This window comes from Trachurus trachurus (assembly GCF_905171665.1).
Source record: "Trachurus trachurus genome assembly, chromosome: 19".
NCBI classification, from domain to species: Eukaryota; Metazoa; Chordata; class Actinopteri; order Carangiformes; family Carangidae; genus Trachurus; species Trachurus trachurus.
The window spans coordinates 24,931,675-24,951,177 of record NC_139913.1 but is presented as its reverse complement, the minus strand read 5'-3'; the positions used below and the strand labels follow the sequence as shown (position 1 = coordinate 24,951,177).

Sequence of the window (19,503 nt, the reverse complement as noted above, 5' to 3'; positions counted from 1 at the left end):
ATACATTGTGCTTATATATGCACTAATTTAACTTAGTTTTATTATTATTAGTAATTTACTATTATTATTGAGAGCGGTTTGAGCCCAGTCTGGTGCTCCCACGTGACTTTATCTAAACCTGACGTCATACGTGAACGTAAACAACAATAAGGAAGTGGAGGGGGATTTGCCTGAGGTGCAAAAATGCGACAGTCACGCTAACAACATTACAAGTGTTTTCCTGTTTTCGACCTGCATAAATCAGGACTGTGATGCACTAGCGTTGGGTTTCCCTCAGCGAGAGTAAGTCTATCTTTTCTTTGTAGTCCGTGGGTGTGTGTTACGCATGAGCTAGCTGCAAAGCTAACCATGGCTAGCCAGCTGGTTAGCAGCTAACGAGCTGTCAAGCTTCATTGTAGATTAAAATAAAATAACAACTTAGCGAAAAGGCTGTACAGCTTTACATTGTGCTTTTATTTCTTTCTCTGTGTTTTAGTAGCTAGCGATGGAGGGCTCCAAGTCGTCCAGCACCACCATGCAGGTCAGCTTCGTGTGTCAGCGCTGCTGTCAGCCGCTGAAGCTGGACACCTCCTTCAATGTGCTGGACCGGGTCACCATCCAGGAGCTCATTGGTGTGTGTTCATGTGAAAATCAGCTATGAGTGGTGGCGGTGAGATGTAATGAAATGATTAGTTAAGAAATGACTGCTCTGTGTCTCCTTCTCCTCAGCTCCGTTGGTCACCGTGACCCCCAGCAAACAGGCTGACAGCAGCGAGGGGGAGTCAGCCCCAGAGGTAACTACAGCAGGCTTACACTATTTCTCGATTGCTAAGACACATTTCTCGAAAGCTTATCTCATTTTCTCTAAACTGTGAACACAAACCCCAATTTTCAAGCTGCATTCACAAAACCTCAGACTCTTCAAAACAGTTCAATCTGTGCCCAAAACTGAACTATGTTGTCAAATCGTGCCCCGAGTCAATCAAAATTAAAAACCCAGCAGTCACTAAACACTACATATAAAATAGAAAACACAACGCTCAGCACATGAAGCTGTAGAAATAAATGTTTATTGTTCACTGTAGCTAAATGCATGTTGCAAAACAAAAAACCTGTGCATTTACTGTAGCACTTCTCTCCTTCCCTTTCTTTCACCCTCCTCCCTCCCTCCCTCATCCTCTCTTCCTTCACCCTGTCGTCTCTCATCTTCTCCTCTTGCAAAACAAAAACCCTGTGCATTTACAGTACAAGTGCTACAGTAAATGCACAGGGTTTTTGTTTTGCAACATGCATTTAGCTACAGTGAACGATAAACATTTACAGTATTTCTACAGCTTCATGTGCTGAGCGTTGTGTTTTCTATTTTCTATGTAGTGTTTAGTGGCTGCTCAGTAGTGTTTTGTAATTTTGATTGACTCGGGGCACGATTTGACAACATAGTTCAGTTTTGGGCACAGATTGAACTGAACTACTTTTTTTTTACTGTACTATAGTACAGTAAAAAAAAAAAGAGTACAAAAAACAGAAATCCTGTGCATTTTACACGTAGCACTTGTACAGTACAAAAACAAACAGAAATCTTGTGCATTTAGCACTTGTATGCAGTAAGCCTACGTAAAAATAAAGTACAAAAATCTAGAAATGACAAGTGCGTCACTCAGCCACAGCATCATTTCTCTGTACTGGATCAGGCCACAGGACTTCATCCTGAACTAGCTTACAGTATATGTGTTCCACATCATTAGACACAAGTGTTATCAATTTTGAGTTGTTGTGTTCAACCGGTGAAACTTGTGCTTTACTTGTGTTTGACTTTTGCCACCTGTGCTCAGCATTATGCAACACAGGTGCATCACAATGAAAATGTGTTGGTAAGTTGTGTCTAAACAGGTGAAAAGTGCTGATGGTTTTGCCAAAAGAGTGACTGATTCAATCAGTGGGTTCAGGCAACTGAGAATTTGGTTCAGACAACAGGGTTTAGTGTTTCAGCAATTGAGAAAAACTGTAATACAGCAATTGACTTCATATAAAGTGCAGTAAACACACACTTGCACAGAATTTAGCACATTTGTGGATTTAGGCTGTTTATGTCTCTTAATCCCAGACTGAGTCAGAGATGCTGAGTTCAGGGCCACACTATACTAAGATTTTAGACTGATAAAACTGTGGCAACAGGGAAACTGACATTTTTGATAAGTAAAGCGTCGGTAAGATTTTTATCGGACATAACTTAGCTCTGTCTGGAAGTATTTTGTTTATTGGAGTCTCAATTTATTTTCTCTACTAGGAGACTTTTGTAGAAAACAAGCAAGATGGAGTGTCGAGAAAATACATCCCTCCTGCACGGTGAGTACCCAGTTATTTTCATTCAGGAAATGAATCTCACAGAAGTCAATTTAAAATGGTTAATTATGTCTTTGTTGATGTGTTCCTTTGTCAAATGAGGATGGACTTGAAAATACAGCATATTCTATACATTTGACTGAGTGAGTGCTGAATCTTGCTCTACAGGATGATGTCCACAGAGAGTGCCAACAGCTTCACACTGATTGGAGAAGCATCTGATGGAGGCACGATGGAAAATCTTAGTCGCAGACTGAAGGTAAAGTCAGTTGAAAGACTTTGACTTTTATAATGAAAGTTTATCATATGAGTTTGGAAGAGTAAGTAGCTGGTTGGGGTTTCTGTCCGTGATCTCTGACTGAATCACATTTCACTCAGGTGACCAGTGACCTGTTTGACATCATGTCGGGCCAGACGGATGTGGACCATCCACTGTGTGAAGAATGTACTGACACTTTGTTGGACCACCTGGACACACAGCTCAACATCACAGAAAACGAATGCCAGAATTACAAGTGAGTTGAATGTCTCAGTTTTCAGTCGAACTGAATTCAAAGGAAAGGAGAAATGTTGTTGCCACAAATATAGAGATCAAATAAACTGAATGTGCTTGTCTTTTTTTAGGCAGTGTCTGGAGCTGCTGTCACACCTGCAGGTGGAGGAGGAGGAGACCCTGCTGGCAGAGCTGCAGCAGCTCAAGGAAGAGGAGGAGGCCCTGGTCCAGGAGCTGGAGGCTGTGGAGGAGCAGAGAGCCGCCGTGGCCCAGGAGCTGGCCCAGAGCAAGAGCCACTCTCAGCAGCTGGACACAGAGGAGCTCCAGTGAGTGTCCCAGCAGCAGAGAGTGAAATGTTGTTAATGATACAGCACCTGATAACTTTGAACCTCCCTGCTTCCTTGTGTTATAAGGTACCAGAAGGAGTACAGCGAGTTCAAGCGGCAGCAGCTGGAGCTGGATGATGAGCTGAAGAGCGTCGACAACCAGATGCGTTACTGCCAGATTCAACTCGATCGACTGAAAAAGACCAACGTCTTCAACGCTACATTTCACATCTGGTAAACACACACATACACATTACCGCTGTGCTGAGAAGAAATATTCTTTTTTCCTTCCACCAATCAACCGTGACTTTCCAAACCTTCGGCTATAGGCCCAGTGGAAGTCAATAAATCAATACTCATTGACTGAGCATCAGGATTGTTTCTTTTCTTGTCCAGGCACAGCGGTCAGTTTGGTACCATCAACAATTTCCGGCTGGGCCGACTCCCCAGCGTCCCCGTGGAGTGGAATGAGATTAATGCGGCCTGGGGGCAGACGGTGCTGCTGCTGCACGCTCTGGCCAACAAGATGGGGCTGCGCTTCCAGAGGTAAACACAAACATCCAAGCACACACACACACAGACAATTTAATTATCTTGGGTGTTGTTCCACTTGAACCTTGTTAACAATTTATTTCCACTTAGTTGTGTTTCCATATAATCTTAGCTTAGTCTTGTGCGCTCCCAGTAATAAGCTCTATCACTCTTTGTTACATGTCAGTTTATGGCTTTTTTGTTATTGTTATTTAGATTCAGTTATTTGTTGCTTTATTATTTAGGTTTTGACATCATGCTGAAATATTACCTGATCTCTCTTCAGATACCGTCTGGTCCCATATGGAAACCATTCATATTTAGAGTCACTGACAGACAAGTCTAAGGTAACACACACAGTATTATCAAGTCCAGCTCTCACATCATTATTTTAACACTGAGTCAGGCTCCAGTCTTATTATTTCTTTCTTCCTCTCTTCTGTTCCCTCAGGAACTCCCTCTGTACTGCTCCGGTGGCCTGAGGTTCTTCTGGGACAATAAATTCGACCATGCCATGGTGGCCTTCCTGGACTGTGTCCAGCAATTCAAAGAGGAGGTGGAAAAAGGAGACACTGGCTTCTGCCTCCCATACAGGTCAGAGAACTGCAGACCCAGAGTCATGTTCTTTGTGTTCATTAACAGGCCATTCAAGATGAGGCTGTAAATATTCAAGAAGTTTCAGTGCAGTTTCTAAAACAATTATCTCAACTTACACCAGCGGGGCTGAAGAAATGTCCGATTTCATTGTTCCACTGAGGCAAATAATCGTCAGGCGGGAGAACTAAGGGTTCTATAACCCTTTAAATTATTAAGGCATGGCCTCCAGTGCAACATTTTTCCAAAACGCTTAACTTGTCTAAAAGTCACAGAGCCTCCCACAGCCACATCTGACATCCCAGCCCTGCTCTAGTGCTCTGCTCTGCTGCTTCACCTACACTAACGGCTGCATCATATATATCAGCATAAGAGTTAAAGGGATAGTTCACCCAAATTCAAATTTCACTCATTATCTACTCACCCTCATGTCGACTAAGGGCTGGGAGAAGTTCTCCGTGGCTTCTCTGAGTTACAGCGGGGCTCCGTGCAGCACTGCATGTCCATATGATGGTTGCAAATGGATACCACTTTTCTTCGTAACAAAAAGACACACCAAAAAACATCCAAATACCTCCATAGTGCTCGTATGTAATGTCCGTCTTGTATTGAAGCGCGAGATTTGGACGGACCAGGAAGAGGAGTTTGCTGCAAACAAGCTTGAGATATAGACTTATTTAATTTTTTTTGGAACAATTTCGCATTTCGGGGCTTCAATGCAAGACGGACATTACATACGAGCAGCATGGAGGTATTTGGATGTTTTTTGGTGTGTCTTTTTGTTACGAAGAAAAGTGGTATCCATTTGCAACCGTTATATGGACATGCAGTGCTGCATGGAGCCCCGCTGTAACTCAGAGAAGCCACGGAGGACTCTGAAACTTCTCCCAGCCCTTAGTCCACATGAGGGGGAGTAGATAATGAGTGAAATTTGAATTTTGGGTGAATTATCCTTTTAAGGGACCAACCTTGAGAAAAAAGTTGACTGTTTATATTTAACAGTTATTATCGAAGCACGTTTTGCACCTTCTATCAAAATGTTGACCAAAATAAACGCCATAGTCTGACATCACAGTCATGTACCTTTTCCACTTGGATCTGCAGATCAATCTGCCCTTCATTAGGAAATGCAGACACATAGATCAGGATTGGGTTGTTGTTAATACATTATCAGTGTGAAGTTTTTTGTTTTTGACATGTTTTTTTTTGTTATTTTACGTCTTTAATAGGTTATTGTTTTCTACATACTTGAAGTTATCTGTTTCACCTTTATCAAATAGATTACTTGTCAATCTAATGGACAAATTCTCCCATTGGGTAACAGGAAGTTATGAATAGTTCCACTTTGGTCTGTGAACCTTCCTCTCACTCTACCTCAAAACCTAAATGTCATTTTTACACAAGAGGTATTTTATAATCTATTAGGCAAATGAGTACATTCATATCCAGAGGGGAAGTGCACCCTTTTGGTTTTTAATTAACTTATACTTGGTATAAAAAACACACATACTTTTGTCCTGAGGACAAAGCATGTGTGTTTTGTGTGCCTCCTCCTTTTTTATCCTTGTCAATGTCGAATGTAGTGAACACAGGCCTGTGCACAGGGAATATATGGGTAGATTCAGATGTTGTCTAGATAGTTGGTTATTATTACTACAACTACATAACTGAACTCAAGATGCCCTCTCCTTACCCAAATGTTTTATTCCATGTCTCAGGATGGATGTGGAGAAAGGCAAGATTGAGGACACAGGAGGCAGCGGAGGCTCCTACTCCATCAAAACCCAGTTTAACTCTGAGGAGCAGTGGACCAAGGCTCTCAAGTTCATGCTCACCAACCTGAAGTGGGGCCTGGCGTGGGTCACCTCACAGTTCTACAACAGATAAACCTGCTGGGCAGCGCTTTGGTTCATTGAGATTTGTGTCCGTATGCCTCTCTTATAAACAGATTACTTGTGAATCTGACTCTTGAGATTTGACCAAAGGAATAGAAATGGTTACAGTATGTCTGCACCCCTTTTTTCATGTTTTGAACATTAAAAAAAACAAACAAATGTCTGAAGCCTCGGTCCAGATGGTTACAAAGAGGAGATCATCTGAGTCTATACAAAATTTCACTCTTCTTGGATTAGAATGTATTTACAAGAAATCTTCCTCAAATCCAGTTTCACCACTTTGACAAGTTCAAGGTATCTGTGGTCTCCTGTCTTACTGCACACCTTTCACGTCACTTTGTAGCACTTTTTCCAAAGTGAGAAAAACTTTTTCTGTCCCAGTTATGCAAGAGAATGATGTGGATTTTTAGAATAACACTGTTTGGTATTTAACGGGAGTTTGTCAGTATTTCTCTAACCTTGAATGCGGTTTCCACATTGTCCGGTCGTGTACGTACTTGGCAGGAAAACTGTGTGTATTTAGAGGTGCACTGATACAGCTGCTTTGTGTTCATACTCTGCACCATCACATGAATTTGTCTGTTTTAGATATGATGGATACATCTAATGATGGAACTTGAGTCAATAAACATTTTATGCTGTGAAAAAAACATCTGCAGTGTTGTGTGTCTGTGGAGTGTTTTTCCTATAAACTTCACTCATACATTATTGTAATTGCAAACAATGATGCACATTCATGGAACTGCATCATGATCAGTACTCTAAAAACTTAACTGAATTTAATCATTACATTTGTTGAAACATCTGTGCTTGTTTTTGTATGATTTTAGACTAAATCTGTATAACCTGCTCATTGAGTTTTCAAAATCAAGCAACACACCAGAGTTAACCAAATGTTTTTAATGATTTCATAATTATTTCTGTTGAATCTTACCTCTCATCACAACACTCACTCATAGTCAGCTCCCCTTCAAGGTTAACAAAAACATAAGGGGTAAATTTCATGGAAAAATATGGACTTGACAATTAAAATAATCAGCTGACTTCCAGTTATCAAGTAAAATATTTAAAATAGGTCAAACCCAGCTACTCTTTCCAGAATCAGCCCTCTGCTGTATCAAGTCATTTATGAACCTCTGACGGTGCCATCGTCATGGAGGCAGGCCTTAAACTTTGGTCATCAGTCATTCCTCATCACTCGTAGGAGCCCTTCCTAAAAAGTCCCAGGTTTCCAACCTGTGGGGACACGTGTTTGAAATTGACCTCTAGTTCTGAAAAATAGTTTCCACGTAGTTTAGATGATGCATTTCAAGCAGAATGGGATGAAATTTCATTAATGTGTCTTTAAACTGTCCAGAGTACAGGCAGGTGATCTTCCACACATGGCATTACTTCTCAGCCTGTCAGTTGTGCAATTTTTTTTTTTTTTCGGTGCTTTTACTATTTACCATGTAAAAAAGCCCCTTGAAGTGAACCAAAGTTTTTGTGTTAGTGCATGCATATGGGCAACTCTTTGGGTTCTACTGAGCCCACAGCCAGAGACCGGCCGTTCATTTTTACCACTTGGACGATGGTGGTGGGCACATTTACTACTACATCACCACATCGTCCGTCATTTTGGTTCCATTCACACTTTTTAGGATCCCTCCATCCCATCATGCTCTCTGCTCTCTCGCAAACCAAGAGAGCAAAGGAGGAGTTTCAACAAGTGTGTAATGTCTCCGCGTGGCTTTTGTCGACACTGGGCGTTTTTTTTAAATTCCAGTTTCAGCTCGTTTCAGTCGGAGGCACTGCTGCCGTAGCAGCTGGAGGTGGAGGGAATAGGAGGTGCCAGAGTTGTGCTGCTGCCCAGGGCTTTTCGAATGTGGGGCATTAGGAAGGGGTCGCTGGCCAACTGCAGCACATCCACACGATCCTCCTTGTGATACGCCAGGCAACGTCGGATGAAAGCCTAAGGAGGGAAAGAGGAAACAGAAACCTGACTCATTGTTTCTGGACTAGACTCTACTTCTATTGTTCTGCCAATACCACTTTCCACATATGTTTGATAATAAATTTCACTCAGTTTTTATGCTCTGCTCATTACAAACAGTGATGGTCCCTTCCAAAGGCCATCAATGTAAACAGGCTTATTTTATTAGCTGCTCATGGCACTGCATGCTTAAAACCCCATAAAATGAACATTTCTGGAATAAAAGTGATGCATTGGTGGTGATCAAGTCCTGGACTTTCCCTCTGGCCTTTCTATCAAATCAAGCAGCTTGTGCAGGAATTATATCACATTCAGGGGGAAACGTGTAATTGCACAGGGCCTTTAAAACCCAGTAAGACAGTAAATGATACAACATAAATGTACGAGTAAATATAGTCAGTTTGATGGGGACAGTGCAGTCAGTTTAAGATGAACAGGTACCACACCTTTGCTTCTGTAGAGACCACAGGTTTGGGGGGAAACTGCACTTCAGTAGCTTTTAGTATGGTGTTTTCTTGGAGGATATCCTGCTGCGACTGGTTGTGGCCAAACGGCTGGAAAAAGAGCAACAGGGAGATGGTTAAAAGACAGTCGACTGAATTTTACTCACACCAATAAAAAAAAAAAAATTAAAAACTCCCTTTAAAGAGAGTAGGGTCGTGGTTACCTTGCGTCCATATAAGCTCTGGTAGAAGATGACCCCTACTGACCAAACATCCACCTTGTTGGATATTTTTGGGGGCTCCTTGCCCACAACAAAGCATTCAGGAGGGAGGTACCTGTAAGATCCACATTGACAGTATGACACTGAGCTGGATTTCCCTCTGTTTGTTCTCTGTTACACAATTTACTGAATGAAGAGGGTTTCCCTAAAAACGACTGTGCCTCTTCCACCCACTTGTGAAGCTATGCTGGTTGCTTGGCGACTAAATGCAGTGAAATGTGAGTCTGCGTACCAGTAGGTCCCTGCTCCTTGTGACGTCAGCTCCATGCCATCTGCAGAGTTGTAGCTGTCATCATCCATGATTTTAGACAGGCCAAAGTCGGTAATCTTAATCTCTCCACAAGCTGTGCCGTTCACCAGCAGGATGTTTCCTACACACAAACACAAACACAAATACACACACACACACACACACATAATCATTCAAGTAGAATACATACAAATACAGACTGACATCTACATCACATTCTTGTGGTCTACAAACATTGTTTACCTGGCTTGAGGTCGTAGTGGATGATGGGTGGCCGAATCTGGTTGAGGTACTTGAGGGCGTTGACAATCTGCATGACAATGGAGCGGCCCTCCTTCTCGGTCATCAGCTTATTCTGCTTCAAGTAAAAGTCCAGGTCGTTGCCCTCACAGTACTCCAGCACTGTGCAGAACCTGCCAGAGAGAACAGCAGATGGATGATTTGGTTAAGATGTCTATATAGATCACCCACTCACATACACACACATCCAAAGATGTTTTCATTGGCTATGTGAAGCATATGAATATCAATGAGGGAGCAAACCTGGAAATACTAACAACATGTTTCTTTTTTAATTCTATTTCTGATAATGATCATACGGCTTTAACGGAGAGTGAGTGGACTTACGAGTCTGTGTCGAGTGAGAAATAGTCGTAGAGTTTGACTATTCTGGGATGGTCAAGTTCTTTGTGGATTCTGTACTCTCTGCAGGCATGTCTGAAAAGAAAAGGTCAACTTTCAGACACTGTTCAAATACATCATAAATACAAAGATAGCTTTAAGTTTCAAGTTCCACAATGTTGAGTTTAGTCGAAACATTTCCAGGGAAGCAAAGGAAGAGAACAGAAGGTAAACAGGTGTTAATACTCACTTGTGGTAGTTTTCCTTCTTCTCCTCCCTCCAATTCTTGCTGAGTTGATGGATTTTAATGGCCACATACCTCTGCTCTGTCAAATCAAAAGCCTGGAAAAGGAACATTTCACAGTTACACTACCAAACCACAGTGACATCTGGATCTATCTTATTTATGTTACTCAAAATGATCCTGCATATCCAAGAATATAAAATGAAAAAACTAAACTAACGATCTATGCTCAAGCCAAACAATCTTACCTTGAATACTTCACTAAAGCCTCCTCTTCCGAGCAAATGTAACAGCAGATATCTGTCATTCAGTGTGGGGTGGTCTTTAAATCTACAAGTTCAGACAAGATGATTCTATTAAGTGACTTTTTAAAACAGTATGATAAAGTCGGAAACAACACTAAAGTGCATATGCGAGTCAGGCTCAGCAGAGACGATACATACTGTGAATTATCCTCGTTGTGGATTCTCTTCAGCTCCCGAATGTGCAGGTTTCGTACTCGCTCCAAATGCTCCAGCTCCGACTGGATCTCTGCCTCCTCCTGCACACAAACACACTAATCTGTCACCCGCCTCATCCTTTGCTCGACCGCCGTCTCAAAACCAAACCTCAATAGAAGTGAATCTGGCAGAAGAGTTGAACTGGTACCTTCTTTAGATGACCAATTCGCAGTTTGAAAATTTCTTCTTGCTCATGATATTCTGCCAGTGACAACCTGTGAGAGATAAAGCCACAAAAGCAGTCGGCTTGTAAAACCAGAACAACATCCTCTGTCTGTTATATTTAACTATTCATTCCTGCTTTAGTGCAAACTTTGGGCTGATTCATGTTCAACATCTACTGTGTTCAGTAATTGTTGTCTTACGTTTCACTCTCTTGACCGTTGCTCCTGCTCTTTCGTTTGTTCTGTTCCAGGCTGGGCGGAGGCGTCTGGGCCATGGAGGGAGGTTTCCTCTTCCCCAGCAGCTTCCTCTGCCTCTCAATATCCTCCCGCTTCGAGTTGATTTTCTCTTGCTGCCTGCAGGGCATGAGGACAATCTAGTGTGAACCCTCATTGTGAACGCAGAATAGAGGAAATGTAAACACATGTTGTGTGTATCTGCGTGCTGACTTGATGAGGTTCTGGAAGGCGAAGCCGTCCGTCCACTGCTCTGTGAAGGAGGCTCCGTGGCGTACAGTGGTGAAGTGTCCCAGACGTAGACGGTCCTGCATGCTCTTGTCCCTACAAGCCAGCTTCTCCTGCTTCGACTGCAGAAAATGAAAAATAAATGCACAAAACAGTTATGAAACATGAATTGAGCAAAAAATGCTTCAGGTTTTGGTATTGATTGCAGCTATAAAAATGTGAGGTAACATATGCAGTTTCTCTCAAGTACACAAACAATATTTTATATACCCACCTTCTCAATTAGCAGCTTCTTGCTCATGGTCACACACTTGTTAAGCCGCTCCTTGTAGCGCTCCAGCATCTTCTGCTGTTCGTCTATCTGCCGCCTCAGGTCACAGTTGGCCTGCCAAAACATACACCGTCACTCTGACATCTAATTCTGATTACAACCGGGATTCGAGGCCTTTCTGCATTTACGCTGACAGGATGCTACAACTAGCCTGTGTACCAGTTTGGTTTGCTGACATTTTTGCAAAATGTCATTCCAGCAACAATGGCATTTGAAAGTTAACAAGCGCATTATTCATGATAAGCTGTGACCGAACTGGCGCAGGTTAATTGCTGGGGCTGTGGTGACTAGTGGCAGAATATTTGTCAAGACTTTAAACTGATTAATCAGGACATTTGTGAATTAGCTTTCTAAATGAATTTGTATTTCGACAATCATTTGATTGTGCGACAACAAAACAACAAAATATCAATGTTGTAGATGTTGTCAGGTCTACAAAAGTTTTATGTGCACCCAATCATGTTCAACTTGTCAGATTTTTAAAATTTCAATATTTTTCTCATCTTACCCTCAGCAGGTCATCTATCCTCCCCTCTTTCTGCTCCAGGTCGGAGTTTTTGTCCCTCTCCAGTGCTGTCAGTTTCAGCAGTGTCAGTTCTGACTGAAGGCAAGGACAACAACAAGAAACAAGTAGAGATATTGTTACATAAAAAAAAAATTCAAACACCCTTCGGGCCAGTGAGCTGGAAAACACAGCCCCATTAAATGCATCAAAATCATGGAGCTGTCTTGGATATTAGACATCATGTATTCAAAATGTTGACCTTTAACCAAGCTAATTAAAGTAATTTGCAAAGACAGCTGGATGTGTGTTGAAAGTATAGTGTCAGATTAAGTGCAGCATGCGTTCAGGGTCTTTCAAAGTTTGACCTTTAACTCTAGTATCTATATCTTGACCTAGTGTCATTATATTATATGACAGAAGAAGGTGTGAAGTTGCATCACCCCTAAAAGTTTTGTCAAACTCAACTAATGGTGTGCGCAGTGAAACTTTCTCTAAAGATGCTTCCTCTTGTTAATAAGTAACTGTCAAAAGCTGAACCAGATGTAAAGCATGCTCCAATTTCAAAACATGTTTCTAGCAATGTGATTGAGGATACAGTGAAGGAGAATCAGAAAAGTTAGTGTCGAGTGGAGATCCAGGTCAGTCTGTCAGTTACCTGGATGGCTTTGTGTGAGCAGAAGTGTGTGGGGGCTGCCTTAACAGAGCTGCAGGATGAAGAGTCTGTGTGGGCTGAGCCTGTGGACGAAGGACTGCCGTGCTGAAACTAGATTCCAGAGAGACAGGTAGGAAAAAACACAAGAGAAAAACAACCTAATTATGTAATACAGAGAGCATCAGGATATTTTTTTTTTTTAAAGAGAAGGAACAAGGATTGTTAAGGGAAAGAAAATCAAAATTGTATATTGCACGCAAATATGTGCAGGAATGTGTGCTAGATTAACCCAAACAACTGTGTTAATTCTCAAAGGTATTTTTCAATATCTAATGTTAATAAGACAAATTGCACACAATATACATGATGAAATTATATGAGACTGCTTTACGTGACTGGCATTGGTGAGATCAGCAGGCAACAGGAGCCAGTCCTTCACTTTACAGGTCTTTCATAAACCAAATTCAAACCTGTTTCCCATGGTAATTCTGGAAAAAAGCCTGTTCATAGAACTGATAAAGCTCTTTAAAGAAACACCTTACTGCAACTACTGCATCAGCAACAACACAACCATTGATGCCTTTCTTCCTGGCAACAAAATGTGAGAGTCTTCTGGAAGAAAATGTGGGCCACTGTGTTGGCCCTGGCTTAAGGGCTGTGGTTATAAAATGCTGCACCATCCTGCAATGTCATCCTGTGATGTTTACAAAAACAAATACAGTACAAGCAAGCAAAGATTCCTGACTGATTATTTTGTGATTTGAACAGGAAAATTCAGTCTTGCTGCAATCATTGCAACAATGGGTAAAATTATTTCTGTTATTATGACTTCCCTGTCTCTTACTGCTATTTTGCAGTTTGATAACATTCAAACTAATGGATCTAGCCAGGACCAGCCTCTTGCTTTGATTTTGTTTCAACAGTGATTGATGCACAGTAACCAGTGAAACATAAAAATGTTTGTGTGGACAGTTTGAAACATAGAGTTTGCTGATACATAAATGAGAAAAGATGTTATCTAAACGTAGGATGAATGAAAATGGTGGGTGACTGGAGTCTTATAATTCATAAGCTTCAACTTTTTTGTGATACTTTGTGCTACTTTGTGCTTTTGTCAGAATAAAGGAAAACATTTCATTAACTAAATCTTCAAAACTAACTGGTTAAAGAACTGTTTTGTTACTAACAAAACTTTTCCAGAAAAACCAATGGCTTGTCACTTATGCTCAAAATGGAATGGTAGTTTAGTAAAAGTGAGTGATACATGGCAAACATGTCCAATTAAGAATATAATGATGCTTAGAGAAAATAGACAAAGACCCACATAACCAACAGTTAACAGTGTGTCAAAGGAGAAGAAAGCTATGGAGATGGAGGCTGGTGCTCACCAGAGGATTAGACAGTGAGTGCTGTGGAGAGGAGCGCACCAACATAGGGATGCCCCGGGCAGGACTGGTGCCAGAGCCACTGCTACCAGCAAACTGACCACAGGGCAGTTAACAAGAGTGTGGAAAGAGAGAGAAAGAAGACAGAGTTGTTATTAAGAAAGAGTTTGATGAAGGACCATACAGGCACAGTGGGAACGTGAGGGTGAGACATCATACTAATGCTAGAGAGTGGCTTCAAACAATACACAGCCCAGTGACGACAATGCAAAATGTATTCAAAAAGACTAAAACGTATGACGTCAATTCAGTTTGTGCTCACCTCAAAATAATCACTTATTTTGTGTCCTCTTCCTTTACCTACGAAAAAAACAGGCCAGTTATAACAAAGCAAGAAAATGTCATCAATATATAATAAATCATGCTCGTAAGTGTAATCATTAAGTAAAGCATAAGATCAGCAAACCACAAAGTGCCATTTAACAGTATTTTATCCAAATTTCTAACAGTATTTTATCCAAATTTCTAACAGTATTTTATCCAAATTTGTTACATGAAACTGAAACACACTGCACCTGAACTTTTCTAAATATAATGTGTCTGTTTCAGTAAGCAGCTTGTTCTTACCCTGGCTATTGCTGTCGTAGATGTCTCCTTTTCTCTTCCTGCTTCTCTGGTCATTGGCCTTCTTCTCTGGTGTCTGATATGAGTAAAAAAAAAAGCAGCACAGCTCAGATTTTTATTTTACTCAATCAAGTTTATTCCATTGACCAGATGAAGATAACAGCAAAGCAATGTAACTGACAGAAAACAGAAAGTTGCATGTTTCTCCCCAGCAATAAACTGACATGGTGCCAGGTGTTTTTACAGGAAGTCACACATAGTCAAAAAGACCTGAATGTGACTGTCTCAACCAACCTCCATTTCCTTGTCACTGAGTGATCCCGCGCTACACAGAGACTGGTTGGATGATTCGCTGTTGGCTGAACTCTGGAAAACACAACACAACACACAACACAACAGACCTGATTATTAGTCATGTGCTACTTCTGTGCGTAGTTGAAAATTAAAGATGTACTGTAAGACATTTAAATAGCAGTACATAAGTACATAAAAGTCCTCTGTTCTGGTATAAAATGTGGTATGTGTACTGTTGACAGTGCAGATTTCCAAACATATAGCCTGATCATTCTTATTCAGACTCAACTTTCATTTAATCCTTGCTTGTTTCACAATTACGCTGATGCATGTATATTTTTCCAGTCCTTCAACCACATTTATTTCTATAGGAATTCATCCAACAGTTGTAGCTTTAAAAGTATGACCACTAAACTAGCGCACTACGATTGACATTATAATGTACAGCCCACTTTTCAGCTTGAAATCTTCCCTTCACACGCAGTTGGTAGAATCAGTGGGTGTTATGCATTCATGACCAGCTGCACAACCTGATGGGACTAAGAAGAAACAGCAGGCTAATTGGTGCAGAAGGCTAATGCTTTTAAGGCCTGCTGGCTCTCTGTTGCTCAAGGTCACTCATGCAGCCAAGAAATTCTCTAATTTTTCCTTTTTAAGATGTCTTAAACAGTAGCTTAATACAACATTTACTGTAGTGAACATACTCACAGGCTTAAGTCATTCACACACTCACACAGCATTGCAATCAGGCCTCACAATTCATTTCAGAGCACACCACAGGCCGGAGCATGAATGATAGTGATTGCTTTCTCAGGGGTTGCCATTTTCTCAAACGCACACCCACACACAGAGTAATAACCAGTTCACCAGCAGGGTCGCAGTACAGCACGCAGCCTATGCTCTGAGCTTCCGCTGTGGTGCCATTTCAGTGTCACTGGTCTCCACTCAAACAAAGAGCTGCTGGCCAGGCCTCATGTCAGCTTAAACAGAGCTCGTCTTGTTTTAGCTTTAGCTCAGGAAGACAGGGTCATTACACTGAGGGAAACTCCAGAGCATAGAACATCAGTAAATACTGGAAACAGAGAATACATCCAAGCCTTTTTAAAGTGAAGAACTAACATAAGAGAGCTGGCAAACTGTTCATGTTTGCATCACACAAACAAAAGTGGAGTTGTGGGATGTTTCCCTGCAGAAAAAAAATTGTGGCTGTTTTTTGTTTTATCACTTAACTTACTTCAGATATTAAAACAATTACATTTATTTCATTAAGCAAAACATCTTGGGGAAAAACACACTCAACTGAACTCTCAATACATTATGTGTGAGGTGCAATATCTGCACAACAATTTGCACTTACAACAGCTGATCATTTTGAGCAAGACAACTTTAATGATATTAAGAGATGCTAACCTTGGCCACACCGACTCCAGTGAAGCGAGCCTCAAGCAGCTCCTGCCTGCGTGGGTCCAGGCTTATGGCCTGGCTATGAAGTCCTTCCATCATGCCTAGAAAAAAGACACAAACAGTGAATGAAATGGTAATTTATGTGGAAGTTTGGTTGAGCTTCTCCCCCCCATTAGTTAGCCTAACATTTGAGGGATAGCATCATGCCCTAATCAGAAGGAATGTGTTACATACACCATGCATGTAAAACATCCTTCGGTGGCGTAAACCAGGGATTAATATTCTGACTGAGTTGCTTCTTGGATGTTGGAAACTCCTCCTCTGCGCTGCACCTTTCCCCATGTCAGATAGGAGGTATCCATGTTAAATATCACTGCCCTAGAGCAAAAGCAATCTCAACCGAACATCACAACTTGCTTCAGCCAACAGGAATATGGTTTTAAAATGCCTCAGAGAGATACCAGTTTACAAAAAAAAGGCCACTCAATGGGTATTGTAGTATGGTTAACTAAATGAACTAGTAAGACAACATCACTGAAGATACTGAACCCTGAACATGTGAATGAAAAAGGATTTTGACAGACAGACTGTCAGATATCCAGCCAAATACTATCTTTTTTTCTCTTGAAGTTGATCATTTCAGCAACTGTAGCAATCAAAATCCTTTTTGTTCAGATCCAGGTCCTAAAATTTCCAAAATGGCCAAACCATAGCAGCAGCTTCAGGTCACTGACTTTAGGGAGGGAGGTAACTAATTTTCCCACTGTCATTATGTTACAAATTAAAGCCAAGACTTCGGGCCAAAGGCAGGATTATTATCACTATTAAATTATCCCCTCTATTAAAAAGGTTATCATAACCATGTTAAATGGCAGGGTACGACTTCCTTTCTGCCACCAGGACCTCCTACCTCAGAGGGTGTCCATTATTAAGTGATGAATTCATCCATAGGCACATACGCAGCGGTTCATGGTGATGACAGTTGCTCCAAAGCAAAACAGAATCACCGAAATAATAGGTGACACCGGTTTTCACAGGTTTCATTCAGTAATCTAGTAAATTTCACTCAAGCAAACCAACAACTTGTCTATCAAAACAACACTGGCCAGTAAACGACTCTTAGCTGAAAATGGACATGTAGCTTCATCTCAACTTTTTTATGACAAAGCTTTAAAGTCAGCTTAATCTAATTAAACCGATGTTTTGGGTTAAAATGACTTCACAGCAGCAGACGGAACAAATGTCAAGGTTTTGTTACTTAACGGATAAGATGTTGACAGATGCCAAACTTAGCTAACGCTAATTAGCTAGTTATTAACAGTAGCCAATGCTAACATGCTAATCAATCGTTTCTCCGCTGTGTCAAGTAATTCATCAATAATAGTGGCTTTTATCTGTGTCCATAGCAGCTACAATGGTTTTGGTTACTAAAAATAACAATTATAATACGGCTACGTGGTGGTTTACCAAGCGAGCTAGCGAGGAAGCTAACGGCTAGGCTAGGCTAAGTTAGCTGTAGCAGGAGTCTCACCTGGAGGACCTCCAGCAGTTTTCAGTCACTCACGGTCCTAGTAGAAAGGATGTGGTCGGTCCATCCGGTGAGAGAAAACTCCTTAGCAACTCCCACTCCCACGCACCTCAAATAAAGTTGTCCGAATTAAATTATCCATTTGCAATTATGTCGAAGTCAGGGAAGACATTTGTGTAGCTTAGCCGATGCTAGCTAAGCAGAGCAGTGTGGCTGGCTCCTACTGGTGTCATCCGGACAGGAGGCCCTGATCCTCGGGGTTTCCTTTCCTCTCCTCGTCCGTCTTGGTTGCCCCTGTGAGTCGGGGCAGACTTGGAGCTGTCAGTGCTCTGCTCTGAAGCCCTCTTGACAAGTGCGGTCACATTTCTGCCTCACTCACTCGGTCTTTTCTTTTGTCATTGCCGAGCGATGTAAGGGTTTACACCGGGAGGAGAAGTTCAGCCACCTTGTTAGAGTCCATTATTTAATTGTTATTAAAAAGATAATAACCTCTCCCCCCCCGCAGCAAGGCCGCACAGGGCTCCACTGAGAGCTTTATGTGATGCTTCCCATGCGCCAGTTTCACAGATAATGTAAACTCCTCAGGTCAGAGCCACCCGAAAACTGACAGGAGAGGCTGGGTCACCGGCTACCGCCAGGGCCCCAGACTGCCACAGGCCCCAAAGAGCCACAGTCAGACCAATTAACATGCTTATGAATGTGCACCACTTAAGTTTTAATCAATTAATTCGATTATTGCATATAATGCTATCTATCTATCTATCTATCTATCTATCTATCTATCTATCTATCTATCTATCTATCTATCTATCTATCTATCTATCTATCTATCCCACAAGATGAGTTTTATAAATTAGAACAGCAGTGACAGTACCATACAAAAGTCATGATAATAATGCTTCAATTAATGCAGCACAGCCAATCATAAAAACACAATTTTGTTTTAGGCCTAATGACTGTAAGATTATTAATTTGGGTCAACTGTCCATTAACACATATAGGCTACTGATTAGTTCATTTTACTTCAGCGTGTTACAGGTGGAGCTTAGACTTTTCATCCTACTCTGCTGGTGACAATCTTATGCTCTTAGTAATATAGGCTATACTAAACTATTTAGGTGTTTACTGTGCTCCTGTTACTTTTGGGTGGGGCTATGCCAGAAGTTTGCTGAAGCTACCAAAATCAGAAGAGAATAGCATATAACACAGAGTGCAAACATTTGCGTGACTTGAGGTTCACAGAACACCCTTTTGTCTTTATGTTAAGTTTGCCGTACAATTTCAAGTCCATTACAGACTCACATTCTCATTAAAATTGATTAATATATATATATATACATATATATCAGTGCCTGAATGAGTAAGATTATACCAGTGTTACTTAAAATGTTGCAGTTATTGATGTGTGTAGAATATTTTTCCTTTGGGTTTATTGAATGCGTAAATTATGAATGTGAGTGTGTCTCCATTAAAAGGGTTATTGTGTGGATTTTGTGAACAGCACAGCACCGGGGTTAAACTGCATTCATCACACCATTGTGTATATAATTCAGCTGAGGCAGTTTGTCTTCGATAATGGGTTACATGAACTATTCTTTCAGTTCACACAAGGCTCGACACTGTAGGCTCTACTTGCATTTTAAGTCCAGGAGATGGAAGCAGAGCATTACAGACAAAGAGTC

At 41.3% G+C, this 19,503-nt stretch overlaps 2 protein-coding genes across 3 annotated transcripts; one reads left to right on the top strand and one right to left on the bottom strand.

Moving 5' to 3' along the window:
• Window positions 1-129: 129 nt before the first annotated feature.
• becn1 (beclin 1, autophagy related) lies at window positions 130-6,797 on the top strand. 2 transcript variants are annotated; one of them, XM_083993576.1, is made up of 12 exons: window positions 130-282; window positions 479-611; window positions 709-773; window positions 2,267-2,325; window positions 2,491-2,581; window positions 2,701-2,837; window positions 2,947-3,141; window positions 3,229-3,375; window positions 3,538-3,687; window positions 3,959-4,019; window positions 4,124-4,266; window positions 5,985-6,797. In XM_083993576.1, the coding sequence occupies exons 2-12, from the start codon at window positions 485-487 to the stop codon at window positions 6,151-6,153; spliced, it is 1,344 nt and encodes a 447-aa protein (XP_083849702.1). In that variant the 5' UTR covers window positions 130-282; window positions 479-484; the 3' UTR covers window positions 6,154-6,797. The 2 variants fall into 2 exon arrangements, with proteins under 2 accessions (XP_083849702.1, XP_083849703.1); XM_083993577.1 differs by having other exon boundaries at window positions 146-282; window positions 476-611.
• A 779-nt stretch (window positions 6,798-7,576) lies between these two features.
• LOC311002261 (serine/threonine-protein kinase tousled-like 2) lies at window positions 7,577-18,374 on the bottom strand. Its single transcript, XM_083993564.1, has 21 exons — window positions 17,825-18,374; window positions 16,300-16,394; window positions 14,890-14,961; window positions 14,599-14,671; window positions 14,294-14,331; window positions 13,975-14,067; window positions 12,590-12,697; window positions 11,938-12,030; window positions 11,373-11,483; window positions 11,084-11,220; window positions 10,838-10,990; window positions 10,621-10,687; window positions 10,416-10,513; window positions 10,221-10,302; window positions 9,979-10,070; window positions 9,735-9,824; window positions 9,351-9,520; window positions 9,090-9,228; window positions 8,801-8,912; window positions 8,580-8,687; window positions 7,577-8,112 (listed from the first exon to the last, which is right to left on the bottom strand). The coding sequence occupies exons 2-21, from the start codon at window positions 16,390-16,392 to the stop codon at window positions 7,939-7,941; spliced, it is 2,103 nt and encodes a 700-aa protein (XP_083849690.1). The 5' UTR covers window positions 16,393-16,394; window positions 17,825-18,374; the 3' UTR covers window positions 7,577-7,938.
• Window positions 18,375-19,503: the final 1,129 nt, after the last annotated feature.

Coding starts and splice junctions, on each gene's coding strand:
- LOC311002261 (XM_083993564.1), bottom strand. CDS start 16,392: ATGATGGAAGGACTTCATAGCCAGGCCATAAGCCTGGACCCACGCAGG. Junction 12,698..13,974: donor ACTCACTGTCTAATCCTCTG/GTGAGCACCAGC, acceptor TCTGGAATCTAG/TTTCAGCACGGCAGTCCTTC. Junction 8,113..8,579: donor TGGTCTCTACAGAAGCAAAG/GTGTGGTACCTG, acceptor TTCCCTCCTTAG/GCTTTCATCCGACGTTGCCT.
- becn1 (XM_083993576.1), top strand. CDS start 485: ATGGAGGGCTCCAAGTCGTCCAGCACCACCATGCAGGTCAGCTTCGTG. Junction 2,326..2,490: donor AAATACATCCCTCCTGCACG/GTGAGTACCCAG, acceptor CTTGCTCTACAG/GATGATGTCCACAGAGAGTG. Junction 3,688..3,958: donor ATGGGGCTGCGCTTCCAGAG/GTAAACACAAAC, acceptor ATCTCTCTTCAG/ATACCGTCTGGTCCCATATG.